This window comes from Trachinotus anak, unplaced genomic scaffold (genome assembly GCF_046630095.1).
Source record: "Trachinotus anak isolate AG129_WGS33_773 ecotype Australia unplaced genomic scaffold, CSIRO_AGI_Tana_v1 ptg000018l, whole genome shotgun sequence".
Taxonomy (NCBI): Eukaryota; Metazoa; Chordata; class Actinopteri; order Carangiformes; family Carangidae; genus Trachinotus; species Trachinotus anak.
In genome coordinates this window covers 13981544-14007847 of record NW_027273869.1, presented here as the reverse complement: position 1 = coordinate 14007847, position 26304 = coordinate 13981544, and the positions used below count along the sequence as shown (strand labels likewise).

Here is a 26304-nt window from a genome sequence, read left to right as displayed (position 1 = left end):
TCTGCATTGTGCGGGTGAGGGGTTTGCTGTTACCATGTGTTATAGGTGAATGTGAGTTATAAGTGAGGAACTTATTAGAGCCTCAGAGGACAGGCTAAGAGGATTTTCCATCTTAACGTCTCACCAGCTGTCACAAACAGTCAGTCACCTGGAGGTGATGCCCCAAATGTGTGTATGTGTGTGTGTGTGTGTGGGTAGGGGAATCCTTTCAAGATGATGATCCTTTATCATGTACAAAAGGGTCACATTTATGCCACGCATACTGCATTTACAGTCCACTGACCGTGTGGGTTCACAGGTTTTCTCGTGTCCAATCTGAAACACGATATGTGAACACATGCATGCAGATGACAGGGGATATTCATTTGGAAACTAAATGTTTCTGAAACCATTTAGAGTGATTATGTAACACTGACACTTTGGTGCAAGCTTCACCCAGCGGTGTCAAGGTACAAGTGCATGCTGTGTCAGATTGTGGGTTTAACCTCGGCCTCTGACTTTTTTAGGAAGTTGACTGGTTCTCTAAAAGGGTCTGCACGAAGCATAAGAAGCAATACCAATCATACCCGTGGGTCCTGGTAAGACGATCTAAAATTATATAGAAAAAAAGTCCAGAGTTGCACAAATGCAGTGTTTTCAGAAAAGACAAATAAAAATAACACACCAGAGTGATGATCTTGCTGTTTGAGCTTTAAAAATGCGCTGCTCTCTTTGCAGAGCTCGACTCTATAGCCCAGTTCTTTCTAATTCTGAAATCCTCTTTGTGAAAGTGACGTGCTGCCACTGATAGAAAGCAGGATTAACGTATGCATAGAGAGGGAGCAAGATGTAGAGCGAGCTTCACAGGGCACTCAGCAGGACAGGAGCACTCACTCCATTCAACTGGTAGAGAAGCGCTCAGGGCAATGACTGCTTTATCCCACAGATAAGTACAGTACGGGGCTTTGCTGTGCTCCTCTCCCCTTCCATTACACTCTACCTACATGACAGAAAATCTCCTCCACGATCACTGAAGACATCAGCACAACGGCCTCTCCACGACAACACTCCGCTGCTGGCATCATTTCCACAGCAACACCCTCTCAGTGGGAGAATCTCCTAGGTGACGCCCTCTATTGACACGCCTAGAGGTGGCTGGTGCCTTTTTGTAGGCAGGTGCATCCTGTGCAGGAGCAGACGGAGTCGCCCGACACTGGTCTTTTTTTCTGTTTTGCTCTCTGTGGGAACACCTATGCAGCAGCTCTGTATCTAGTCTGGAAGTTAGCAACAGAGTAAATAGGGCAGGCACTGGAATTCAGATAAGAATAGTAGAAACAAAAATGTGACTCCCAAACTTTTACAAACTTTGGTTATAAAGTTCAAATAACAAAAAAAAACCAACCCAAATGTAACCTTCAGGTGTTGGATATCTTGTCTGACTTTGTACAATCTGTTTAAAAACAAGAAACTGTTGAAAGGCTGCACGGCAAGGCTAAAGGGCCACTGGATTCAGAGGCTGACCTTGGACAGACGATGGAGGGGTATGGTTATGAGCACTTTGGTGCAGAAGGAGCGAGTGAGAGCCAGCAGGTGGATTATCGGAGAATTGTGGGGGACACTCAGCCAACAACGTGTTCCAAAGTTGGATCCCGAGAAGGTGAGCAGTACGTCCGGCAAATCTCACATGGCCATGGACATGAAACTGCAGCCCAGAGATACAGCGCCACACGCATCCAGGCCGGCCTGGGCCCAGAGAGGTGAGTTAGTGGGGAGCTGTGGGAAGAATGACTAACCTTCAGGTGTAACTCAAACAGTGTGTAGGTTACAATACATCCGTCTGTTTTATTATTTTCACAGAACGTGACAAAAAAACTTTTAGGATCTGTTTGTTATTGTAAATTTGCCTGCTGTAGAATCCATTTCTTGCCAACAAGTGTGAGATCTCTGCAAAAAAAAAAAAAAAAAAAACTTTCTCCAGAAATTACAAAAAGAGGATCAGTGTTGGTTCAAAAAAGATAAGTGCAGAAGCAAGACTAAAAATGACTTTGCACAAATAGAATGTCTTAATAATTTCAGCCCTCAATGCCAACATCCATGATAGAATAAAATAATGATGTGAAGTTAGTTCTCTCATTCTCATGCTTTCTCTGGCCGTGCCTTCATAAGGCTGCACATGTAAATTACCTTCATGCCATCGGGTCAGTTTACAAGTCCACACACACTCTCATTTAGATCAGTTTGCAAATGCCCTTGAGGTTAAATCCCTTGCTTTGGATGTCACATTAAATTTTTTAGTTGTTTTAAAGGCCCTGCAGATAATCATTTGGGCTTTTAAAAAGATATAAAAAAAAACAAAAACAAAAAAAAACAAAGATCACAGTTGTCAGGTTCTATTTTTATCGTGGCTCCTCGGCCCCTCATGAACACAGACGATTCCACAATGCACCATCAAGGCAGGAGTGAGCTGGATAAACAAGGCTGAATCGACTGCTCAGAATAGCTACAGTGCATAAAGGAACCACTGACCCATATCTGCAATGACCCACATTTAATTTGACACAAACACAGAGTGGGAAATGGATCCCCCTGAGTCACCTTGGCAGACATATCCAGCATATCTCACCTAAGATTATTATAGAACAAGGGAGGACTGTGAAACACACTGGGTTCCAGGGAAGACCTCGTGGTTCTCTATTGTATTTCACATCTGAAATGCATCTCTGCAAGAAATGATCAATATACAACTATCAATCAATCGATCAATTATACCATATGACCAGCCCCATGATATTTCACAGTACTGATGTTGCACAAAAACTAAATGAAATACTGTTTATCTGTAGGCAATAATCTGTTAGTTCAATTTAAATAAACATACTCTCATGTCCCTGTCAGCTGAAGATGACAGCGCACTAAATGCAAAGGATCACTATTAACTCCCTAATCCCACCTCTGAATCATAATCCCCAACTTTTGACAGTGGGATCTGTTTTTATCAAGCCATGAAGAGCAACCCCATTACAGTAAACACTGCAAATACTATACAATGTTTGCCATATATTTGTATTGAATATCAGTGTCAAGTTACCATAGTTTGACTCGTGCATTCAAGATTGCTTAAGGTGATCCCACTCCTGCCGGGAGACAGACTTGTGCTTGGCTGGAACACATTTAAAAATAGCTCTTGATGCTGTCAAAGCATCAAATGATCAAATCTGTAAAGGATTTGGCAGCACATACAACAACAACAAAAAAAAGTATTGGTAGTAAACCATTTGATTCTGATCTCTCTGCTCCATGAAGCCGTAAAGGAGGTGATAATAGGTACTGACAGATATTTTTTGGGTGTGAGAAAGCAGCAGCGATTTTTTTTTCTGTCAGGAACTCATGCCAACCGCTTATACTGCCGAGAGCTTAATGACAAGAGCAGCATGCTGACAGACTGCCAAGTAATGTAAATGTGCAAGTGTGTGTGTTTGGATGTACGGTGTTATGTTCCCCTTCATTCAACTAGACTGTCCAGCACTTAGCTCTTATAAGCATAATGGGGTTGGCACTGCGTTTTGAGTTCATTCTTAACAGACCACTGCTCACTAAATACAACTGCCTCACTAGATTTCACTGTTCTCACAGTTACTAATTGAATGAAATGTATGTAGGTGTGTTTTTTCTCATACTGGCAGAACTTGTTCTCTTGTAAAGAGTACACCACCCTAAAAGCAGCTACAGTTTATGATTACATTTATATAAATTATATTGCACAAGGTATTAGAATAGACCAAAAGACAGTGAGTGTGATCCATATCAACGTTTTGTGCTCCTTAACATAACACAGGATTAAATTTGAGCACCTTCCACAGAAGTTAACTCTGCCTTAACTCAGCCTAGCCAGCCTCAGTTACGCTCTGTTACACATGACATCTGCAACTGATATCATGTGAATAAAATGTGGACGGTGCTGGCCTTTCAGTGCGCTTAATCCAGTTTGGAGTAATTACATGTGACCGCAATTCAGGCAGCGCTGCTTAAAATTCAACATGACATTTCTCCAAGTTAAGGAAAATGAAGGCATGGAAGTTTCAACTTTGGGAAGGAAATCAATATAGCTATGTTTGAAGCCACATCCTCACCCTGTCTACCTGGCTTCACAGTTGCCACACCAGATATTTAGCTCTTAACCTTTGTCTTTCACTAAAAATGCAAAGACATAGGTATTATCAATGAAATGTACTTGAAGTACCCATTATTCAGCAATATTTTGGAAGGTTTAATCAGTATTTTAAAAAGCTGTATTTTATTAGATGATGATGGGGTTTGAATGGAAAATCTGCAGTCCCCTTTTGAAATGTAGTGGATGTATACAGATGCATTATGGAAGCAGTAAAGTACATGAGTAAATGCACACTGGAAAACAGCTTAAAATAATACAAGTGAAAGTAGGAAGACCTTTCTGGCTCAAACAGTAGCCCTTTTTTTTTTTTTTTTTTTTTAAAGCAGTGCTCACTAACAATGGGCTGCCAGCTCAGATAAACCGGTTAATCAGCATATCTGTCATCCTTTCTGCACTAAATATGTTTCCCGTTCCACAACTGGTCCTGAGCAGGAGGCAGAGGGTTAATCACGCCTCCGAGGGGAGAGGGGATGTGACGCCGCCGCTGGTACATAACACCAACACGCACAGTCCTGCGACGGGCAATCGCTTCTGTCTCACTTTAATGCAGACCCGTACTTTCGCATCTCGGAGCCACGGACGACCGGTGTTTTCTTCTAGTTTCTCCTACGAGGTAACACGGAATCGGCGCTTCCAGCCCGACTTCTGCAGGTTCACTCCCGGAAAGTTGCTTCCTTTTAGTCAACGTGGGCACCAGAGGCTCCCCGGGGCAGCTGCAGCTAGCGTTTCTCCGTCTGGGAAAAGATGTTCACGCAAGATAGGGGAGCTACATGGTTTAAAAACGTCTTCTTAGCTGTTAGTTGAGAGAGCAGCTTTAATGTCTCAGGAGCCCTTTTTTTTGTTTTGTTCTGGTTTTTTTTTGTTTTTTGTGAGTGAAGCCAAAATAACCACGCCGCTAATGCTAAATGCTAACGGCTGCTCCCACATGTCTGCAAGTCAAACGTAGCCTGGACGCAGCTCAGCTCAGGTCTGGCCAGAAAGTTCAGATGCATGTACCTTGGTGAATTATTAAAACATCTGCAACAGAGGCTACAGCATGATAGCAACGCCATTTATACCAGCTCGTATAAATTTCAGTGAGCTAGCGTTAAAATTGTGTTGTAACGGTATCTGAGCGCTGTAGCGTACAAGCGACTGTTTCAACATCGGTGAAATGTGTTTGCGAAAAATATAATAACTCGTGTCCAACGCTGACTAATGATTTACAGGGTGTAACTTGGTTAACTTGCCTGTAATTTCGGTGAGTGTTGGTTAAGTGCCAGCTGGCTGATGAAACGGTTCCTCCAGTTTTCCTGGCTAACTGTTAGCTAACATTTCAAGTATTATTAACCAAGGCTAACAGTTTTAATAGTGTTGTCATGGTATCTTCGTAAACAGTTATGCAGCGCTTCCTTTGGGTTAATTATACCAGCGTTTATTTCGTTTCATTTAACTTTAATGGTGCCTATTGAAGGTTAACCTGATTCAAGTTGAAGTGAAGTAACATCACGTCCCCTCTGCGTTCGTGAAAATAGTAGATAGGGCATTATCAACCTTTATCGCTGAACGCAACACCAAACTCACTTCAAAACATTGTCAAAATAGCGTTGCCTCTATTCTCAGGACTGCTTTTTACCGGGTAGAAAAAAAATGCCAGATCATTTAGCATACAGTAGGAGCCACTCTTCAATTCGGCGTGCATTGAACAGTCAAAACAGTACTTATTACTATAAAATTTCTACTTAGTACTAGTATTAGTCAACCTCGCTTTATCACTTCAGAATGGTGTCAGGTTGACGCTAGCTAAACTGTGATGAAATGAAGGAAAATTAAAAAAGACAAAGTGGTGTTTGGCGGATGATACACAGTGAGCAACCAGGGATTGAGTTGTTAATTGTGAGGGATGATCGGTGTGTTGTCGCCCCACTATAAAAACAGATGGGACTGAGTTAGCATGTTTTGTTTTATCTGCGGATGCGCAGTGGAAGCAGCTAATGTTTGCTAGCTACCGATAATGTAATGTAGGTCACCCAGCCAGAAGACGATACCGGTGAAGTCTCCACAATACAGTTTGAGGATGTTGTGTTCTGTTAGGACCCACTTTCATTAATTTTATTTATAGCGTTTGACCGTAGCCCCCCCCCCCCCCCCCCCCCCGCTTGAAATCGAAAGTGTGCACTGGTCCAGATAAATGTTAGTGGGTCACCCGGCCATATTTTGCCCAACATGCCGTCGTGTGGAGACTGCTGCACTGTTGATGTTTATATTTTTTTTTTATGTATTTCGTTAATGGTCGTGAAATTGTTTGTTTTGTTCATATTCTACAGCAGGGTTGCGAGTTTATCACAGGGGGAATAATGGTTTGTTTTCGCCAGTAGAGGAAACGGTTGCATCTTGCACCTGCCGCGCAGGCGCACTGACCTGAGGCTGGCTGAGGGATGTTGATGTTGCTATGGTTATGTCTTCCTGTGAGAGGGTCACTAAAGCTCTGCTTGCAAAGTGGATGTCTAGTGTTCTTGCAGAGCATCATTGCACTGCCTGTAGATGAACATATTTATCTGATTCTCCAGCTGCACAGCTGATTGAAGTTATCTCTCCTTGTTATTTGGCAGCATGGCGGATTACTTAATCAGCGGTGGCACAGGCTACGTACCTGAAGATGGACTCTCAGCTCAGCAGCTCTTCTCAATTGGAGATGGCCTTACATACAAGTAAGTTCCTGTGCATCACAGACTTTGATTTTTTTTTTTTTTTTTTTCCAAAATCTCAGTAAAGTAATGAAATCAATTAAAAATAAGGTCTCCTGATTTTAAAACCTCACCTGCGCGCAATGGTGGGTGAAGTGTACGCACCAGTGCTTTGTAATGGCCAACACATTTTGAACCAGCAGATCTGACCCACAGTGCGTTGTCTCCGATGGTCATACGGCTGAAGAGCTATGCTCTAAAGGAGATGGGTTGACTTACAAGTGAGTAAAACAGTCATCTTTAAACTGTTATGAAACTGTGCTGTTAAAATCCTCTGTCTCTCCAAGTAGTGAATTCATAGAGGGGGAAGCAAATGACTGTCCTTCTGAAACAGCTTTACCATGAATCAAAGAAACCATCTCAAAATCTCAATCTGGTGTCATGGAAGTGCATGCATGCTGAAGATAAATGGAGGGCTTGGTGGAGTGGTCAACATGATCTTGGTCATGGGGATGGGATTTGCTTCCAGTTGGCAGAGCTGCATTATTAATTTCAACTAACCATCAAAGCGCACAAGCTGTCCTGTGAATGCAGCATGCATCACAGAACAGCTTGTTTACTTTCTCACAGACGCTTTGCTTTGATAAAGGTACTAATTAAGCACTGATCTCTCACCACTAACTTACCCTAACGCTCCTCTTGCAGGCATTCTGGTGACACATGCTTGAAGATTGCTTTGAATCACAGTGCATTTTGACTGAAGATGATTGTCATAATTAATCCAAGTAATCATCTTTTTTTTTTTAATTTTTTGTAATCATAAATAACATCAAGCAAAGCGTTGTGCAACTCACTCGTAGTGGCTGTTGGGCACAGAGTAGCATGCCATTTCTTCTTACCTTGCATTTGCTCCACTAAACATTCTCCTAAAGTCATCACAGTGCTTTACCTCTAGAATATGTTTTGCCACAGGCCCTAACAACCATTACAGCCATTGCTTAAGATGCCTTCTCAGTATTCCCTGAAAGACCATTCGTTAATGGACTATTGTGTATAACGTAACATAGGTAGTTATAAACTGCATAAGGCCAACAAAATTAAATTTTGACTCAAGTAATTCAAGCATTTGGAAGATTTTATCAGCTGAAAATCATTCAAATTATTTGCTCCAATCATGCCACTTCTGCTTTGCAGTAGCTAATTGAATTGAAAACGTAACAACGTTTGAGTGTGTGTCCACATGTGATTTACTCTTCACACTGTAATGAAGCGCATCACGGCCGAAGGAAAGGTTGCGCACATGATGGCCTGAATTGACATCATGTGAAGTGCAGCAGGAACTGGGCTGAATGGGATTGGTCTGAGGATGAAAGAGTCGGCACGAGTCTCTGCGAGCCATTTGTCCTGCATTTCAACCCTCTTAATAACACAAGTGTGACAAGTGCGGCGCAGATAATAGTGGAAGAGTTTCAGCTTGTAGGGTTAGATTTCTTTGAGGCACATATAAAGTTTCTGCCCACCTCCCCCACATGTCTTTTTATATAAATCTAAAGGTTGTTCTTCTAAACCTCTTCATTTACTAGTTTACTCTCAGTAGAGGAAAAAGAAAGTGAGCAACTGAAGAGAGACACAGGAAGACGGAAATAGCTTTATGAGAGAAACAGCTTCCTGCAGTATCATGACTTTCAACCAGGTGCAGAAATCATGTCCTGAGTGTTATTGTGAACATGTTCTCTTCATTAAATCTACCTTTGAACTCCATATTTCTGTCTGCACTCTTGAAATAACCTCAAAAGTAAAGATGGCCAATGCTTTTGCCTGAATATAAACATTCTGTCTATGGCGCCGTTAGCAACACATAGATGAACTGTGTGTTACATGTGTAGACGTGGAAAAATGCGTCTATGAAAGAACGAAATATCCATGTAATCAAGTTTAAAGGTGCCTCTTATGCCACTTTCTCACACAAGCCCCAGGCTATTGATTGAGGATAAAAAATACTGAGTCACTGCCGTTCACACAAGACTGAGGGCTTCAGCTCAACTATGTCCCTTTAAAATACCCACACAAAACCACATGGACCAGTGCTGCACACCGATCACGGACTGTAGCGTTAATTTCCTTTAGATCTGATCTGCCGCACTTTTTAAAAAATATTCTTAAGGACAAGTTCCATGGCGAACCCAAACCTCCCATTAAGTCACCATAATAGAGAAGCATAAACCACAGTCAATTATGCCAGACAAAGGCTGGTGTGTTATAAACACAGTGTTGTGATTTGTTGTTACTCGCCCAACAGAGCACACAGTAATAAATTCCTGCTGTTAATTGTAGTGTATTCATAGTGTACTGGTGGCTATTTGGCATACAAATAAAGTGAAACTAGTAAAACATGCAAATGTAACTCATGGAGATTCACCATTATTAAATTTTCCACTACATTAATTCAAAAAAAAAAAAACAAAACAAAAAACTGGGTTTGGATGCTTTGATGTTCTTTGGGTGTGGTCATACAGTGTTGTAGATTCCTTGAAGTCACAGGCAGGCAGCCGTACAAGCAGGTTGTACTTTGAAACACTCCTGCTTAGCACCACCCATTTGTCTACATTTAACATGCAAATGAAAAACCATAATCGTTACCAAGCCTGTGTTTTCTTTAGAATCCAAAGCCAGCTCATTGGAGCTGTTGCGTAGCACTGATCCTGAGCCAGTAGGTGCAGCCTGTGTGCTGCAGCCAAGGTTCGTGGCGGCTGCTAAATGCTAGCAGATGTGTGCTGGACTTCTCACTTGTCCCTGCGTTGGTTTGTGGGTGTTTGGGCTCTCAAAATGTCCCATCGAGCAGTGTGCCATTTAACGTGGGTGTTTAAGACTTTCCTTTACTAGAGCAAAAAAATAAGGGTGATCTGTCGACTCCCACTCTCATTTAGACTCAGTTCTGTACACCTGTACTGTTTACCATTTACCTGTTTGACTTATTCTTACCTTGAAGTTTCCCCCTTGTACATGACTTACAAAGCTGCCCTTGTTCCTCCATCTTTCCATCTGTCCCATGCCTGATTTCACACCCATCTGCAAAAACCACAAAGTTTTACAGAGTATCGTTGGAAAAACAAACACACCATTTGTCTGTCTAGCTCTCCCAGTCATCTTGCTCCTCCTTTTTATTGTGTTTATGCAGACCAAGAGGTGGAAGAGGTTGGCTGTAGATTTTTTTTTTTTTTTTTTTTTTTTTTGTTTGTTTTGTTAAAACTAAGTACAGGCTACATTCAGTGTGTGCACCTAACAGTATTCTGGGAACCATGAGGAGACATATCCAACAATAGGTTACAAGCTAAAATCATCCTAGTTAAAATATATATATATATATATATATATATATATATATATATATATATATTTTAACTAGGATGATCAGCAGCACTCTCAGCAGCACTCTCCCCTTGTTTTCAGTTCACCCTGTGAATTCATCCAGCTCATTATGTAGGGAAACATTTTTCAGTTTTCTGCTTTTCTTGGAGATATTTTGTAGACTTTACTACGAAATGTTGGTCATTCACGTTGGTTTAAACACAAGGAGTTTTTAAGCTTCAGGCATTTTCAGTGCAGAGTGGATGTGTTTTTTTTTTTTTTTTTTGTTGTTTTTTTTAAGACTCACAGCACTGCTAAGTTGCAAGCATTAGCCGCTTACTTTGCATTTTGTTTGTGTCTTTCAGTGACTTCCTGATTTTACCTGGCTTCATCGACTTTACATCGGACGAAGTGGTGAGTATACGTATGGTCGCAAATATCTGAGAGGACGAAAGGATGTTGAGGGTCTGGTATTATTTCAGAGAACTGTGGAGGACAAGTCATTCGTTTCTTCAGTTCCTCCCACACCCCTCCCGATGATGAATGTACAGTGTAGCAGCGTCAGCAGACAGACCACTCTTGGCAGAGCCGCCTCCTAAACCATCAGCCTTATTACAGTGGAGTCTCTTTTTAAATTTTTTTTCTAAACAAACCTCTCTACTCCAGACCTCGGCGTCATTTTGGTAATTGCAGCTCTCACAAAAATAGTGTTGTTTTTGCCCGTGTAAAAGCGTCTGCATCATTTCTTCTCTCCCGCCCCACTGCCCTGCTATTTTTGCCCAATGTGGTAACCCACTGGCTGCCGCCTCACCCTTGTGTTTACGTTTGTGTCTGGTCGGTTGCTCATCCGTCTCCCTCGGCAGATGACGGGAGAGTTAATCTCCGAGCTTTAGATGAAATCCCTCCCTTCTGCTTTGTCCATCTCGGGAGGGTTTTAGTTTAATTGATATCTCTAATCTCTCTCTCACTTCCTTGAGAGTAATAGAGAGCTGGCTTCACTGTGCGAGCTGCTTGTCCGTCTCACTGTGTTGTCATGGGTTAGTTGTCTCCACAGAGTCTTCGTCTGCCCTAGTTTTTCCACAGGATAGTGGGCCTATTCAAGCTCGAAAAACACAAATGCTTCCAGATTTGGCCTCAGTCACAACTATGAGTGGAGTAGTTCATGTCCTCACACAGCAGCAGCAGTAGAACTGAGTTTTGTAATAAACTTTTAGGTTTGCGCTGGGTAAGATTTTTAGAAATATGCAGAGGGGCCACGTGTGCAAGGAGCTGTTCCGGGAAATTCCTTGGGGTCGTGATGTTCTTGACATGCTTTCCCAACCCTCAGTTGAATTTAGCAGCTTAGTGCAGTTGTGCTTTCCAAATGGAGAAGTGGTGCTGGGTGATTTCTCTCACCTTCTCCATGAACCTCTGAGAAAAGCAGCCAGCGGCCTCCATAGTTTGCGTCTGTCACAGATAAGGAGTGAAAAAAAGCTTGGACCTCATAGATCACAAGTGCTGGTTTTCTCACAAGCAGGGAATGCCATTATTTTCACTCCCCCAGGTGAAGATAGGAAAAATCTGGTGCTGGCTGTTGTGGGAATCAGTAAGCAGCTGAAGTTAGACCTGGCTGTTGGAGATACTGTTGTATGGCTCCTTCCCATTTTTCCAGACAGTGTCAGGTTTCTGTCCCTGAGAGGAAGGGCAATGTTTTAACCATGAATTTCACATCACAAATAAACACTTCATAACACACCAAAGCTAATAGTATGTACATTCTGACTTAAAGTCTGCCTAAATTGAACTCATTGACCTCTTGTGGTTTAAGGTTATGTCCTTGAGTGTCATTGAAAGGGATTTAAAGGCATTAACCACTTAAAGACAGCAGAGTGCTGATATCTCCTTAGTTCAGTCTGCCCCCTGGTGGAGCATGTACGAAATGTCAGAAAGACTCTTCAGTATACATCCCCATCTTTTTGTCTCTCAGGACCTGACATCAGCACTGACCAGGAAGATCACACTCAAGACCCCTCTCATCTCCTCCCCCATGGACACGGTCACAGAGTCAGCCATGGCGATTGCTATGGCGGTAAGACGCATCTCTGCTGAAATACTGTGAAAGAACACTGATAATTCCATATTTGCATAATTATAAAATCCACATATCTTTCCTTCTTGAATTTGGTAGCTAATGGGAGGCATTGGCATCATTCACCACAACTGCACACCAGAGTTCCAAGCTAATGAGGTCCGCAAGGTTAAGGTAAACTACGATCATCATTCATACTTTGAAAATCTTGTGTGTATTTTTTTTGTTGAACTATCTCAGCATTTTTGTAGACAGATCATGTTTTGCTTGTAGTAGAAGCATCATTACTGTTGCTCTTTCTATTGTGGTGTTATTGTTTTTCAAATCATTTCCTGTCTTGTCCCTATATAGGTTATGGTAAATGTCCTCTTTTGTGTGTGTGTGTGTGTGTTTGTTTGTTTGTTACTTTTACTGTTGTATTGTTGCATATTTCTATCCACTTATTGTTGTACGCCTTGTGTGTGGTGTGGTGTTTGATTTTGCGCTGCTTTTGCTGCTTTGGCTGCTTTGCATAAATAACCATAAATCTAATAATTGTGTTTGGTTTGGTTTCCAGAGATTTGAACAGGGTTTTATCACAGACCCAGTTGTGATGAGTCCGCGCCACACAGTTGGGGATGTGTTTGAGGCCAAAGTAAGACATGGCTTCTCTGGTATTCCTGTCACAGAGACAGGCAAAATGGGCAGCAAACTAGTGGGCATCGTCACCTCCAGAGATATTGACTTCCTTTCTGAGAAAGACCATGGCAAACCTCTGGAGGAGGTGTGTATTTTTTCCTTTTTTTTTTTTTTTTTGTTTCTAATGTCTTATCAGTTTCAAAGTGTTTGTACTGGCATAACTCATTGGATTATTTTAACGCTGACCCTGTGCTGATGATCTCCTAGGCGATGACTAAGAGGGAAGAGTTGGTTGTGGCTCCAGCTGGTGTTACGCTCAAAGAAGCTAATGATATTCTGCAGCGCAGTAAAAAAGGTGAATAAAAGTTTATGCATGAAAGCAGCTTGTTGTAGTCAGAGTTTCATCTCTTTTATGTAATCTAACAACCTGTCTTTCACTTTCTATGTAACCAGGCAAGCTTCCCATTGTAAATGATAACGACGAGCTGGTGGCCATTATTGCCAGGACAGATCTGAAAAAGAACAGGGACTACCCGCTGGCCTCAAAAGACTCCCGCAAACAGCTGCTGTGCGGCGCCGCCATCGGCACAAGGGAGGATGACAAATACAGACTGGACCTTTTAGTGCAGGCTGGAGTGGATGTTGTTGTACTGGTGGGTGTTTTTAATGGTTGTTGCTCTATATTTAGCACTGGTGCTAGAGGACCAGGACCAAACTTGTTTGAGCAGAGAGTTTATGTATACTTGAATCTAAAAATGATCTTTAAGCACTAATATTCTCTTCAATTCAACTTACAGGATGTGTGTGTGGAATGTCTTTTTATAATATGCATACTGTATGTACTTCAACCAAGAATGTTTTTGCATTTCTAGGACTCCTCACAAGGCAACTCGGTGTATCAAATCAACATGATTAATAATATTAAACAGAAGTATCCAGACTTGCAAGTGGTGGGAGGAAATGGTGAGTTTGTTGACACAGGAAACACTAAGTATACAGGTGCTCCTCTGTTGTGAAAATGTACATATGGGTGGAATAAAACATTGGTCAAAAGACTTTGAACTTTTGAACACAAAGCACTCCCTGCTATTTTTGGCAGGTTTTATTAGCACACACCTCCTAATCATTTGTTTGTTTTTTTTGTGTTCCTCCGCCTGCAGTGGTTACAGCAGCCCAGGCCAAGAATCTGATTGATGCTGGTGTGGACGCTCTAAGAGTCGGCATGGGCTGTGGCTCCATCTGCATCACGCAGGAAGGTACTGTGACCATATAAGCAGCCAAGAATCTAAATATAAGGAAATGCTGAGTAATAAGTAAAGAATGTATAAACAGTAGCACATTCATCCTCGCTGTACATGTCCTTTATCTGGCTATGAGCCACAGTACGAAGGAAAGGCGATCAGTTGCTAGCAGTAACAAATACCCTGAGACCACTCCTAGTTGTCATGGTGATCTGCCAAGGCCCCGTTCTGGGTTGCCATGGGGACCAGCCTCTCATGCTCAGACTAGGTCACGTTTACCAAGAAGAACAGAAGAGACATGTTGCAGCAAAAGGACATGAACTTAAGACATCCCTGTTGTTATGAGGGAAACAGACACTGCCTTTCTTTATCTTGGCAGCTGATTTCTGCTTTCTGCTCCAGCATCTGCATCACCTGAGTGTGTTGTGTGACTTGTCTCCATGGCAGTCGTGTTAAATAATGTTTTCTGCCTTCTAGTCATGGCATGTGGGCGGCCTCAGGGGACCTCGGTGTACAAGGTAGCAGAGTACGCCAGACGTTTCGGTGTGCCAGTCATTGCCGATGGCGGCATTCAGACTGTGGGCCATGTGGTGAAGGCTCTGTCACTCGGAGCATCGACTGGTGAGATTGTGACACACAGAATGTTGTAACAAGTCTGCCTAACGACAACGTTGTTTATCACAGCAGCAATCAGGTTAGGTTGAGTAATACAAGAACAGACACAATTCTCCCTTGTTTCCCACTCCAGTTATGATGGGCTCGTTGCTAGCGGCAACCACTGAGGCTCCAGGAGAGTACTTCTTCTCAGACGGTGTGCGGCTGAAAAAGTACCGTGGTATGGGCTCCCTGGATGCCATGGAGAAGAGCACCAGCAGCCAGAAACGCTATTTTAGGTGTGCTGGATCTCACAAGCTGTTAAAATCCAAATTCAAAGTGCAGTCATCCAAATTATTGAATATAAATTGCTTTATATCTTTACTGCAGTGAGGGCGACAAGGTGAAGGTAGCCCAGGGTGTGTCAGGCTCGGTCCAGGACAAGGGGTCCATTCACAAGTTTGTACCATACCTGATAGCCGGCATCCAACATGGCTGCCAGGACATCGGGGCCAAAAGTCTGTCTGTCCTCCGGTGAGTAGTTTGTGTTTGTGTGGATCACTGGTTATAATCCAGATGATAACTTGTTATTTGTATTGATTTTTACAATGTTTGTATTTTTCTCAGTTCCATGATGTACTCCGGAGAGCTAAAGTTTGAGAAGCGCACCATGTCTGCACAGGTGGAGGGAGGCGTTCATGGACTCCACTCGTAAGTACAAAATCGTCCACATGAACATCTTTGCTGCATGAAACCAAACAATTGAATAGTTGCTGCAACACTTGTCTTTGTCATCACTAGGTAGATTTATGATATGAAAGCTATTATTCACCTCATCAAAATTGCAGTATTCTATTTTTTTGTTCCTACTTGCAAACATCCTCCTTTTTAAAGGACGAAGTAGAAACGTCTGTTTTTACAGTAAGAGAAAGTAATCGAGCTGCCAGTGGCAGGAGCTGAAATGCAAACTCGAAACTGTGGTTTCTTTGTTGATTCTCACAGATGATTTCATCATTACACTGCTAAGAAACAGCTTGGCTCCAGAACTGAACTTCCTGTCAGATGTTGACATTAGGAAATGTTATGAGGGGAAATAATCTGGCTCTGAAGCTGTGAGGTGTTGGTGTTCTCAGTTCCCATCATTGGTCGCTTCAGTAGCAGTAAGATTAGCAAAGGAAAAATAAATGCTGAACGCCATTTCCTGCCAAATTCAGGAAACATGGCGAAGCAGGTGGATGCAGTTGTTGCATGAATGTGGAAGTCGTAGCAGCGAGACTGGTTTGTAGCAGAGCAAACGCTGATTTCTCTCCCATGTTTCTGCGCCTCCACAGTTTCGAGAAGCGGCTGTACTGAGCGGGGCGGGGCTGCAGCACACATCAGCGGTGCACGTGACACACCCAATCTAACCTAACAGTGACCAAATGTTAAACCGCCACTTCTGCTAAATTGCATACCACCCACTACACCCTCTCTGCCCTCCCCCCCTGCGTTCGTATCCACCGTTGCTCTCTCTGATCCCAACCAGCTGCTTGGGGGAGGAAAGAGGCTCCATAGCGAAGTGAGAATCTTGAAACTGACACCGACTCTCTGACCACCTGGGATTTTTGCACTCAAGAAGCGGCGCATCAGGGTTTACGGAACGACATACACACCTGCATCTTGAGTGTGCAGCCTGATCCCAATCGTGTGTGTGTGTGTGTGTGTGTTGATAGCAGCGAGAGAATGTGAATGACTGTGTGCCTATGAATTATGAGGTGTGTGTGGTATAGTTTAAAATGTGTGATGGGACGAAGTAAGTGAAGGTGCACTGTGTTTTTTTTTTTTTTGTCCTCTTATTATTAGTGAGTCTAAAACAGCCATGGTGCAGATCCCATCAGTGTCTTCTTTTGGCTTTTTTGGGATCCACGCTTACCAGCAAGCTCCCCTATCGGAAGCCTCACACATCCGAGTTCTTAAACTCACTAATGCGTGTACAGAAAACAAGAGTAAACACTTGTCTATGTGCAGTGTGTCGGTGTATCATGGCAAACTTAACCGTTTTTTGTTTGTTTGCATTCTCAAGACATCACAGGTATAAGCTACTTAATAAAAGGTAGCTGCTTATATTTCCGCGCTTACTGTTTACTTGTGTATTGTGGATCCTGGTGTACGAGATCTTACCCAAGACAGTTGTCCTGTTGACATCACCTGAAATCAGTAGACAGAAGTCACACCCACAGTCCTTACCACTGTGGACATTCATTTTGCCCTCAAAGACGTCTTGAGCCAAATAATCATTGTCCCATCTCAGTGTTCATATGTTGAGCATGGAAGCGACCAAAAGCTAAAGATCAGGTATGTTTAAAAGAGAGAAAAAAAAAAAAAAACTAAAATCAATCAAATCGTTCGTAATGAGAATGATCATTTCTCTGCCCTTAATTTGAATACTTTTAGATCAAATAAACTTTATATTAAACCTGTATAGACTTGGGGGATTTGAATTGAGTATGAAGGGTTTTTGATATGCATGTTTGTTTTTTCACTAAGCCAAACATGGCTGTATTTATATTCTGCTTTGTTGTAATTGCATACATACTGCCAAGTGTATTTACACTTCCTTTGACACTCTTCTTTTGTAACTTCAAAAACCAAAATTAGCGCAACAGGTCACTTGGTACCTTAGTCAATAGCTCAGTCCTGCGCTCTCACAATGTTGCATAGGTTCTGTGTGACGGGTTTATTTTATTTCATGTTTATTTTTACCAGAGATATGCCTTGAAACAGGGATGGATAAAGGCTGCCGATGACAGCACAGTGAAAATGCATTGAAATGCATAACCGCTATACACACTCGCCTCCTTTTCTTACTTTAAAACAGTTATTGTTGTTTTGTTATCATTCAGCTTATATAGGAGTAGGCTTTTCTAACATTTTCATAATGGATGTCTCTCCCCCCCAGATGTAATTTTTCTTTTTTTCTTTTTTTTATGTCCCCGATTGTAAGAGTTGAGTTTCTTCCTTAAATATGCTAATGTCATTTACCCTCCACAGGGTTCACTTGACTAACAATCTTGCAGTTGGAATGAATTGCAAGAAAATGTACATGGAAATATATGGAGAAATGTATACCTATATTCAGTTAAGTGACTGCTGCTTGTTTTCAGTCTCCCACCTTAAGACATAATTCAGGGTCTTCAAATGTCTTATTTGTCAAGTACTGAGTCCTGTTAGTCCATCTAAAAAGCACAAATAGTGAGATGTTAGGTTTACAGCTTTTTTATTTTTATTATTGTTATTGTTTTTTTATGATTTAAACTTCAGTTTATTGAGAAGCATATACAGATGCCATACTGGTAGCTTCTGCAACCAACAACCAAAACAGTAACCAGGGGCTTTTTAGATGGACAGAAAGAACTCAGTCAATAAATCCATTGGGGGTTTTTGAGTAATATCATTTCACAACATGTTTACAGTAAAACACTCAACGGGGAAGTTGCTTTTGCTGTTCAATATGGTAAAGAAGAATAAATAAATCGAACTGTGTATGGACTACTGTCTTATTTAACATGAGTTGTGAAGTCACAATGCAGAATATCAATGAGAAATTTGAATAAAATAAGCCAAATGTTATAAAACAAACTTTATTAAACAATATGTTAAGCAAAGTTATGTTTGAACATAAATAAATTAGTACGCCGGTCATAGAGGATGCTGTCATTATTTATAGAAGCAGAGTCTGTTGATGATAAATGTAGAGGGAAAAGGTGACATAGTGTGCGTTTGCCAGTAGAGGGTGCTGCTGCATCATAACTCGTAATTTAGTAATGTGTAGTATATTGGTATGACAAGTTTATAGTCTGATAAACTGCATATTAATCTCATTTATTCAACATGAGATTTAATGACAATGATATCTGCTGAATTTGAAAACGGATTACTTCAGTAGTATTTAATAAGTGCTTAAGTCACAGTACTATCTATTGGAATGTTGGAATGCATTAAAAACATTGTACGAATAAAATCCTGTTATCTCCACTCAGTAAAATGTTACAATTCTTTTGACCATATCAAACTTCACCTACCTTAATCAAACATGTAAAAGTTACAAATCACCTTTTGGCTTTGGACATTCTTGGCACTTAGACCCTCATAGACATTCACTAATGACCACATAAGAAAGCTTATCAACCTCCAAAAACTTAATTTCGGCAGCTATGGGTCTTTAATGCTGTAAGGAAAAGCTACCATGCACTACCAAATAGGCTGTAAAAAACAATGACAGCCAAGCCTTGCTGCACGACGCAGACACGCTTCTCAATAAGTCCTCAATGTAACCCTTGTTTGACCAGACTTTCCTTTTATAAATCAATAGTCTCACTGCAGATGCTTAAAGCATCGATTTGTCTGCAAACACTGATGAACTCCTCCTGCACCGATCGGTCTGCCTCAGATGACATGTCCAGGTCCAGGCTCTCCTGTGAGGCCGCACCTAGTGTATGATAGTGCCTCTGTGGGTCAGCCTGGTGGCTGGAGGATGCCACAAGGCCTGTGCCTCCTTGCTGGAGAAGCTGCTGAGCATGTCTCTCTGGGCTCGGGCAGAGGACCAGCGAGGAGCCCCCGAGAGAGGCTCTGTAGAGGGAACAGGAGGAAGAGCTGCCCCTCCAGCGTTCAGGAGATGAACAGCTGGAGGAGGAAGACAGGGAGGGAGATGGTGGAGCACCTACAACAGTTTCTCCTTGAGATTGGGTAGCAGGGGGCTGGGGTTCACAGGACATCTCCACGCAGGAAGAAGTCCGATAAAGACCGGAGTCAGCTGAGAGAGGGTCACAGAAGCTGTTGCTTGGAAGTGCACAGTGGTTGTTTATGGACAAGTCACTGCAACGAAGAGGCCTAGCAGGGCTGAAGAGGCTCATGGAAAAGAGGGCCTCACTGAAGAGCGCCTCGTCTATGCTGCGACGCAGGTTGATGGGTGAGGGTGGCCGCAGGTCTGTAGTGGAGTCACTGGTAAATGAGGATCCACCTGATGGCTCTCTGCCTCCTCCATCCTCATGTTTTTCTGACCCCTGTAAGTCCATATCCAGGTCCAGGTCTCGGTATGCTAAGGCCCGGTTGCTGTGGTAGAGGAGGTCCAGGCCATTCAGACTACTGCCCAGCCTCTCATCCATCAGAGTGTAAAGAGGAAGGCTCTCAGTCTCCCCAAGCCCAACTGTATCAACAATGGCGAGTTTCTCCTGCTGGCTCAGGCTCCACTGGTAGCTACCAGGCAGAATGGGCGATTTAGACGCCAATAGTTCAGTCCAGCAGCTTCCTGCAGTTGGAAGGTGGTCAGAACAGTAGACTGGTTGTGCAACTACCAAGGCTAAGGTGAGACAAACCCCAAGCTCACAGAGTCTGCAGCTAAACTGAAAAGCCCACCAGGGCCAGGGGTGGAAGACCTCCTCTCCACCTGCAACACCCATAGCATTGAGCATTGCATATAACTGCAGTCCTGCACATGCTAAAGAAAACAATGCTGAAAGACAAACAGTTAAAGCTGCACGGTCCCAGTCCCGGCTCTCAGCAAAGGGGCAGCGGTTGTAGCGCTCAGCAGGTGTGGGAGAAGTGTTGTTCAGGTGGTAGATGTGCTTCGAGTCAGCACGCACATAGATGTAGAACACAAAATAGGCAGCAGACAGAAATGTGGCCAGTGCTACAAAGGCCCCACGGGAGATGAGTGAAAGAAAGAGGCAAAGTGGAGGCTTTTGCTGGTAGAACTTAAGTAATGCCACCGGACCAAATGCAGCAGCAAAGTGTAGGACAACCAGGCAGGCAAGAAAACAGGGTCTCTGGAAGGCTGAGTAGGAGAGCTGCATCCTTGAGCGCATGGAGAGAAGAAGGAAAACCAGGCCGAAAGCTGCAGTCAGGCAGGGAAACGGGGCCTCATAGAGCATCAGCGAGGCCTCAGTGGAGGGTAGGCGATCCTGGTGGCCATAGGCGTCGTATAGAAGTGAAAAAGATCTGGTGCAACCAGCGGCTAGCAGGAACAGGCTGACCAGAGCGAAGTAGCCACATCCTGATGGGCATCGTAGTGGCAAGCAGAGCAGATTGAGCGCTGAGGCTATCGTTAGCATCGCAAAGACACAACCAGCGCCATAAACATGTGCCTCCCAGGCCAGGCCCCAAGCTGCCATGGCACTGTTCCAGTCAGTGTACAGGGGCACCAACATGGGTGGAGCAGGGATCAGGAAGGGGTTGAATGATTGGTTCGTGGCAGTGGTGTTTTGTGTGGGTCTGATGTCCGAGGCGGTGGTGGTGGTGGTGGAGTACCAGGTGTCCGAGAGGTTGCAGATCCCAGAACGTTCTTTATTGCAGTCTGGAAGGAAGGTGATGTCGCTGTCCTCTGGGTTGGGCATCCAGTCTTCAGTGTAGAGAGGAATATGTGGAGTTTCTGGGGGAATGCCTGGAAAGAAAGAAGGGCGTTAGTTTGATCAAAGTTACTTTGAATAGCTAGTAGGATAAATAAGATTAATATTTGAAAAAGGAGTAACTGAAAAGGGAGATAACTACTTTTATACCACTTAAAAGCATGCTATTCATCCACTGATGAGAATACACATAAGCATTTAATCAATGTTCAAACTATCTGTGCCAGAAAACAAATTGGCTCATGGTCAAGATGGTGGTTGGAGTGCTTTCCTCCTAATGTGCTAATCCCATTTAAAAGCTTGTAAGAAAGCAACTTCAAACTGAGCAGGGTACAAAAGAGGAGGCGTGTATGTGTATGTGTGTGTGTGTGTGTGTGTGTGTGTGTGCATGTGAGAGAGATCAGCCCACTCAGAACCACAGAGCTGGTTTCTCTTGCATTACGTAAGCCATCTGGAGTTTCCATGCGAGCACAATTAATTTTGATTGTGTTAGACGTGTGTTAGCGCTGTAACGGAAATGGCTGCTTCTAAGTCATTCAGCTTTGGAAATTAAGGAATAACCATGTATATATGTGTTTGCGTGAACATTACTGAGACGCCTGCAAAGCTCATCTGTGGTGTACATGTTTATGATGCTCAATTACTGGGGGATGACTTGTATGGAACGCAGCACAAGTCAATTCAGACAGCATAATGCCTCACAGATGGGCAAAAAGGCAAACTATTTTTTCCCCCCAGTATCCACATTAATAAGCTTCACATCATGAAGCTTGTTCTTTTCCACAAAACATAACCATCATCAAATACATGCTATCTCTTCATCACAGAAGAACTTATTGAGACCCTGAGTGTAATAATGGCAACTTAAAAACCTTGTCACTTTGGAAAAGAAAAAGGCAATCAAATGCAGCAGGAGCGGCTTGTAATTGCATCTCTGTCATTTGCAGACACACACAAGCTCATCAGTCATTTTGCTGCAGGCTTATCAGAGGCAATCACTCCTCCATAAAGAGCCAGGTGCTATAAAGGACCACAGAGACAGGAACAAATTAACAGGGTAAACTGACAGCACAGTAAATCACACAGCAGGCAGGTTTACTGCACACTCATAAATATATTTTATGCAATCATTTTGGTGTGAGATTAGTGACTTATTTTTTTGTGACTCAAATGGGCTTTAAATACATCAAGCAATGTCTGGGGAATACATCATATTTGGTGGTTATGTTATGTGCCAGTTTAAAAAATTGAAATGTGCAGACATCACCACCGCAGAACCCTGAATCTGTGCGTATAGATTGAAGATGTCTAATTTGTGTCCTAAGTAAAACTACAAGTGGAATTCATGTGGTTTAGCATTTTTGTTTTACGTCTTACTCATCTGTTTTTTTAATGTACTTTTATAGGTTGTATTTTTGTGTTTCCCATCCCACCCTGTCCTGGACCCTAATTCACTCTTTTGTTTATGATTTTCGTTCAACACCCGCCTTCAAAAAGGGGAAACTCCCATAGGTGGGTTTGTTATTTTTAAACTGGGACAGATTTCTGTAGCAAGCGCCACTATTCTCTTTCACTGCCCTGGATTTTATAAGTCTCTTTCCTTGTTTTATGTTTTATGCTTCTGCTGGCCTTTGCCTCTCTTTCCAATTGTATAGCTGCTGCTTGCATTATGTTTAACATGTGTTCAGTGTTGTAACATGTTTAACATGTGCAGCTCTGGCAGGAGAGTGAAAACCTTGACTGTGTGTGTCTGCTTTTAGCGCTTTAACAAAACAGTGATGATGCTGAGAAGCAAACAGCCCAAAGGCCTTTCGCTTGGATTAATGTTAATGTCTTTCCTCTGTGCTCATTTTGGGGGGGGGGGTCTATCTGCATATTTGCATGTGTTTGTGTCTTGTTGACGCTTACTGTACCCCGACAAAGCCATGCTGTCTTTCTGCCTCATATCCCCATGAGTGGCAGAGGATTTACACAAGTGCTTTAGCATAAGCTTCAGCACTTTGCTGCTGTCTGCCTGTTGTTGTGGAAGGCTTTATAATTTTTCCTCATTCGTCTCCCAACCCCAGAGCTGATTCACAGTCCCAGGTTGTTATGAAAATGTCAAGCTCGGGGAAATATGACCCCACAGCCAGCTGCCAGTGCATCTTTTACTGTAGTGTGACGCAGCAGTTTTCCTTCGGACATCTTGAACTGTCTTCTGAAGCTTAATAATGTCCTCAACAGGAGGAAAAACAGGGATTGGTGAGTTTTTAAGGAACGTTTTTTTTTTTAGTTGTTTTTTAATTAAGCCCCAATGAATCTTTAATTACAAAAAGTGAAATGCTGTCAAGATGACTCCCTTATGCATCTTTTTTTAAATAATGATCCTTCAGCATTGCATTGGGCTATACTGTTAGGAGTAAATGTGGCAGGGAGGAGAGTTAGACAGATGTGTGAACATCAGTCAGGACATTCGAATTTGTCACACATTCACATGAATGCTTTTGTTCTGCCAGGAAAGTACACGCTGTACAGCCATTAAGTCAGTTCAGCAAATAGGCTAAACATCCCGTTCCATATTGTCATTTAATTTGCCAGGAAGGAATGACTGTATTATAAACACAGTGGTTGATTTAGAGTCGCAGCAGTGTCCTGGGCTGTCTGGAACTCCCATAATATATATTTCTTAATTTGAAATAGTCCTGAAACTATTTTTGATTAATTGATCAGATGACTCACATAAAACTGATCTCGTAAATCATTTGTGAAGTAAAAAATTTTGTTGGTTTTGGATTTTCAAACATGTCAGTTTAGCACTTTTCTTTGTTTTACATCGTTACAAATTGTGTATTTTTAGGAATGAACTGCAGGTGAAGCGAGGTAAAGACATCTATAGGGTCTGGGACCTTGTGATCTGTATTTTGCACCCTTTTTTAAGTTGTCATAGTCTAAATTAATTGATTAATCTGATTAAATAAATGACATTGAAAACAAATCTGCAGCTCTTTGGGGCTGTACTTGCAACATGTTCACACTGACAATGCTAACATGCTGATGTTTAGCAGGTAAGTGTCCACTTGGTCAATGTCTTAGCTTAGCTTAGCTTAGCGTGGTAGCTTGCTAACAACAAACTGGTGGTCATAAACAAAAGTATTAGACAAATAAACAATTTTGACCCAATGATGGAATTTTTGATGACAAGTGAAGGATCAGCAAAGTAATTACGATTCATCCTGAAAGGGGCATAAAAATGTCTTTACAAAATGTCGTGACCACAAATGTCCACCCTGTGGTAACACCAGAGGGAAAGTCAAGGGCTCACCAAAGTCATTAGGATTCATCGCCAGCAAACCATGAATGGTTTTACCGAGTTTCATGGGAATCTATTCGGTTATTGTCACGATGCTTCAGTCCGGGCTAAAGACCGGCCAACTGACTGACATTGCCATTGCTAGTGCCGTGCTTCTAGCATGGCTAATGATCGACAGATAATCAATGACAACAATAATCATTATTTGCAGCACAGCACTGAAATAATAATGTGACAACTTCTTAGTTCAAACTCCGTATTGAATCAGTACAAAATGCATGAAAGTCATCTCATTGATACTCAGGCGTCGTGTGGAGAAAATAAACAGGAGCTGTGTTTAATCTTGTTGAAAGTTATGACCTTAGCAGCTTAAAATGAGGGATTTAAATATGTCAGTGCTCTCATAAACCTGCACTGTTTGACTGGACAGTTTCATCCTATCAAAACAGACAGTAGCAGTGTGGGAAATGGAGCTGGAGTGTAAAACAAACACACAGCTGCAGGCATTTTGAAGGTGGGGGCCGCTGATAAAATAGGTGGGGTTCAGTACAGTGTTATGCCACTGACTTCTCTGTCCATTTGTTTACTTTCCAGGGCAGGACTAGGATGTCACTGAGTCAGGCTGAGTGGAAAACGTGACGGGTATTGAATTAGTGTCATGTTCAGTTGCCTCGGTCGTGTCGATAAATGTCACGTCTGAGCTGCCGGGCCGGTCGAGCGGCCTGGACAGGGTTTTGGTATGTGGCGGTGGCTGCAGTACAAGGATGGATCAGAGCGTTACGTTCCGCTGCATGCTGCTCGGTCATCTGACACATTCCTGTGGGAACAAGCCTCTCATGCAAGGGACAGTTGACACATCTACAGTGGACACACAGACTGAAAGCAAAGTCCTCTGAGGATAACAAGGCTCGGAGTTTGAGCTCCACATTTTTGCACAGTTTGCTTCACAGATTATTTCTCCTGTGGTGCATTTTCGCGAAGTTCTCTGTGGAGACACTGTTAGTGTGCAGGGGCTATATTTATGTCTTAATTTCTTTGGGTTTCGCCAGTAAATATTTAGAGGTGTCCCCTAAAGCACCTTAGCCTGTAAACCAGCTGAGGTAATAAATGTGAAGGACTCCTCTGATGTTTGAGTGCAGCCCCACACATTCATCTTTAATTGGCTGCGTGTTGATTCATGACACTGAAAGCTCCATGTAGTTTTCGTCTGATTACATTCATCTTCTCTTTGGCTTTCCTCGGGAAAAGCAATTTGGTGAGAGCTCATGCAGCAGTTAAATCACGCATACTGTTTTTTTTTTTTGTTTTCTGCACTGCTCTGGGTCAATGAAAGCAAACAGGAGCGCTGGTATGATAACTGTCAGTCTGTTTACTCGCAGCCGATGTTTTCGACAACATATTTTTTTTGCTTTAGGGTGGACACATTCAAATGGCAGATACGCAGACTAGTAACATCATTGTTTCACTCTCTCACTCACTCGTGGCACACAAGCCCCGTAGCGCCCCATCGTCAGCGAGTGGCACATTTGACAGGTCTATTTTTGAAAATCACTTGACAACATCTGCTATTCTGGGAGAGGTAATGTGGGCTACATCTGCTCCTGTGAACTGGGCCAAGAGTGGCTCTTTTGATAACACCATGCCATTATGTGAGGATTTTTACATTGATACTTTATTGATTTTCTTTAAATGTTAAATCTGCCGGTATTTTGAGTTTTTCTTATCGTCAGAAAATCCAATGAAAAGACCAAACTTACATGTATTGTCTGTGTAGCCAAAGCCTGATATATCTTATTTTCTCTGTGCCGTATTATTGTCCAAATGCACTAGGTGACATATTTCTTCATCACCATGAATTTGGGTACTGTAGTTTTGAGTTAATCCCACATACACTGTAGTGCTGACGTAAATAGCACCAAATGTGTAGAGCCTTAAATGCACTTAATA

At 42.5% G+C, this 26304-nt stretch overlaps 2 protein-coding genes across 12 annotated transcripts in view; one reads left to right on the top strand and one right to left on the bottom strand.

The window, feature by feature from the left end:
* Window positions 1–1364: 1364 nt before the first annotated feature.
* On the top strand, window positions 1365–18207 carry impdh1b (IMP (inosine 5'-monophosphate) dehydrogenase 1b). 9 transcript variants are annotated; one of them, XM_071502991.1, is made up of 16 exons: window positions 1365–1736; window positions 6742–6840; window positions 7020–7097; window positions 10530–10578; window positions 12131–12232; window positions 12332–12406; window positions 12789–12995; window positions 13118–13205; window positions 13304–13503; window positions 13723–13813; window positions 14011–14106; window positions 14569–14712; window positions 14840–14984; window positions 15076–15219; window positions 15313–15396; window positions 16017–18207. In XM_071502991.1, the coding sequence occupies exons 1-16, from the start codon at window positions 1513–1515 to the stop codon at window positions 16036–16038; spliced, it is 1848 nt and encodes a 615-aa protein (XP_071359092.1). In that variant the 5' UTR covers window positions 1365–1512; the 3' UTR covers window positions 16039–18207. The 9 variants fall into 9 exon arrangements, with proteins under 9 accessions (XP_071359092.1, XP_071359091.1, XP_071359093.1 ...); XM_071502990.1 differs by having other exon boundaries at window positions 7017–7097; XM_071502995.1 differs by lacking the exon at window positions 1365–1736 and adding an exon at window positions 4327–4763 and having other exon boundaries at window positions 7017–7097.
* Window positions 17615–26304, bottom strand: part of prrt4b (proline rich transmembrane protein 4b) — a 24342-nt gene continuing 15652 nt past the window's right edge. For all 3 annotated transcript variants that reach the window (XM_071502988.1, XM_071502989.1, XM_071502986.1), the window contains exon 4: window positions 17615–21103. In XM_071502988.1, coding sequence (XP_071359089.1) covers window positions 19023–21103 — 2081 coding nt within the window. In that variant the 3' untranslated portion in view covers window positions 17615–19022. The remainder of the gene's footprint in view (window positions 21104–26304) is intronic.

Bases quoted from the DNA above. Each gene is read 5' to 3' on its own strand.
- impdh1b (XM_071502990.1), top strand. From the start codon at position 1,513: ATGGAGGGGTATGGTTATGAGCACTTTGGTGCAGAAGGAGCGAGTGAG. The intron at 12,407-12,788 runs GTAAACTACGAT...TTTGGTTTCCAG, and splicing joins ATGAGGTCCGCAAGGTTAAG to AGATTTGAACAGGGTTTTAT. The intron at 15,220-15,312 runs GTGAGTAGTTTG...TATTTTTCTCAG, and splicing joins AAAAGTCTGTCTGTCCTCCG to TTCCATGATGTACTCCGGAG.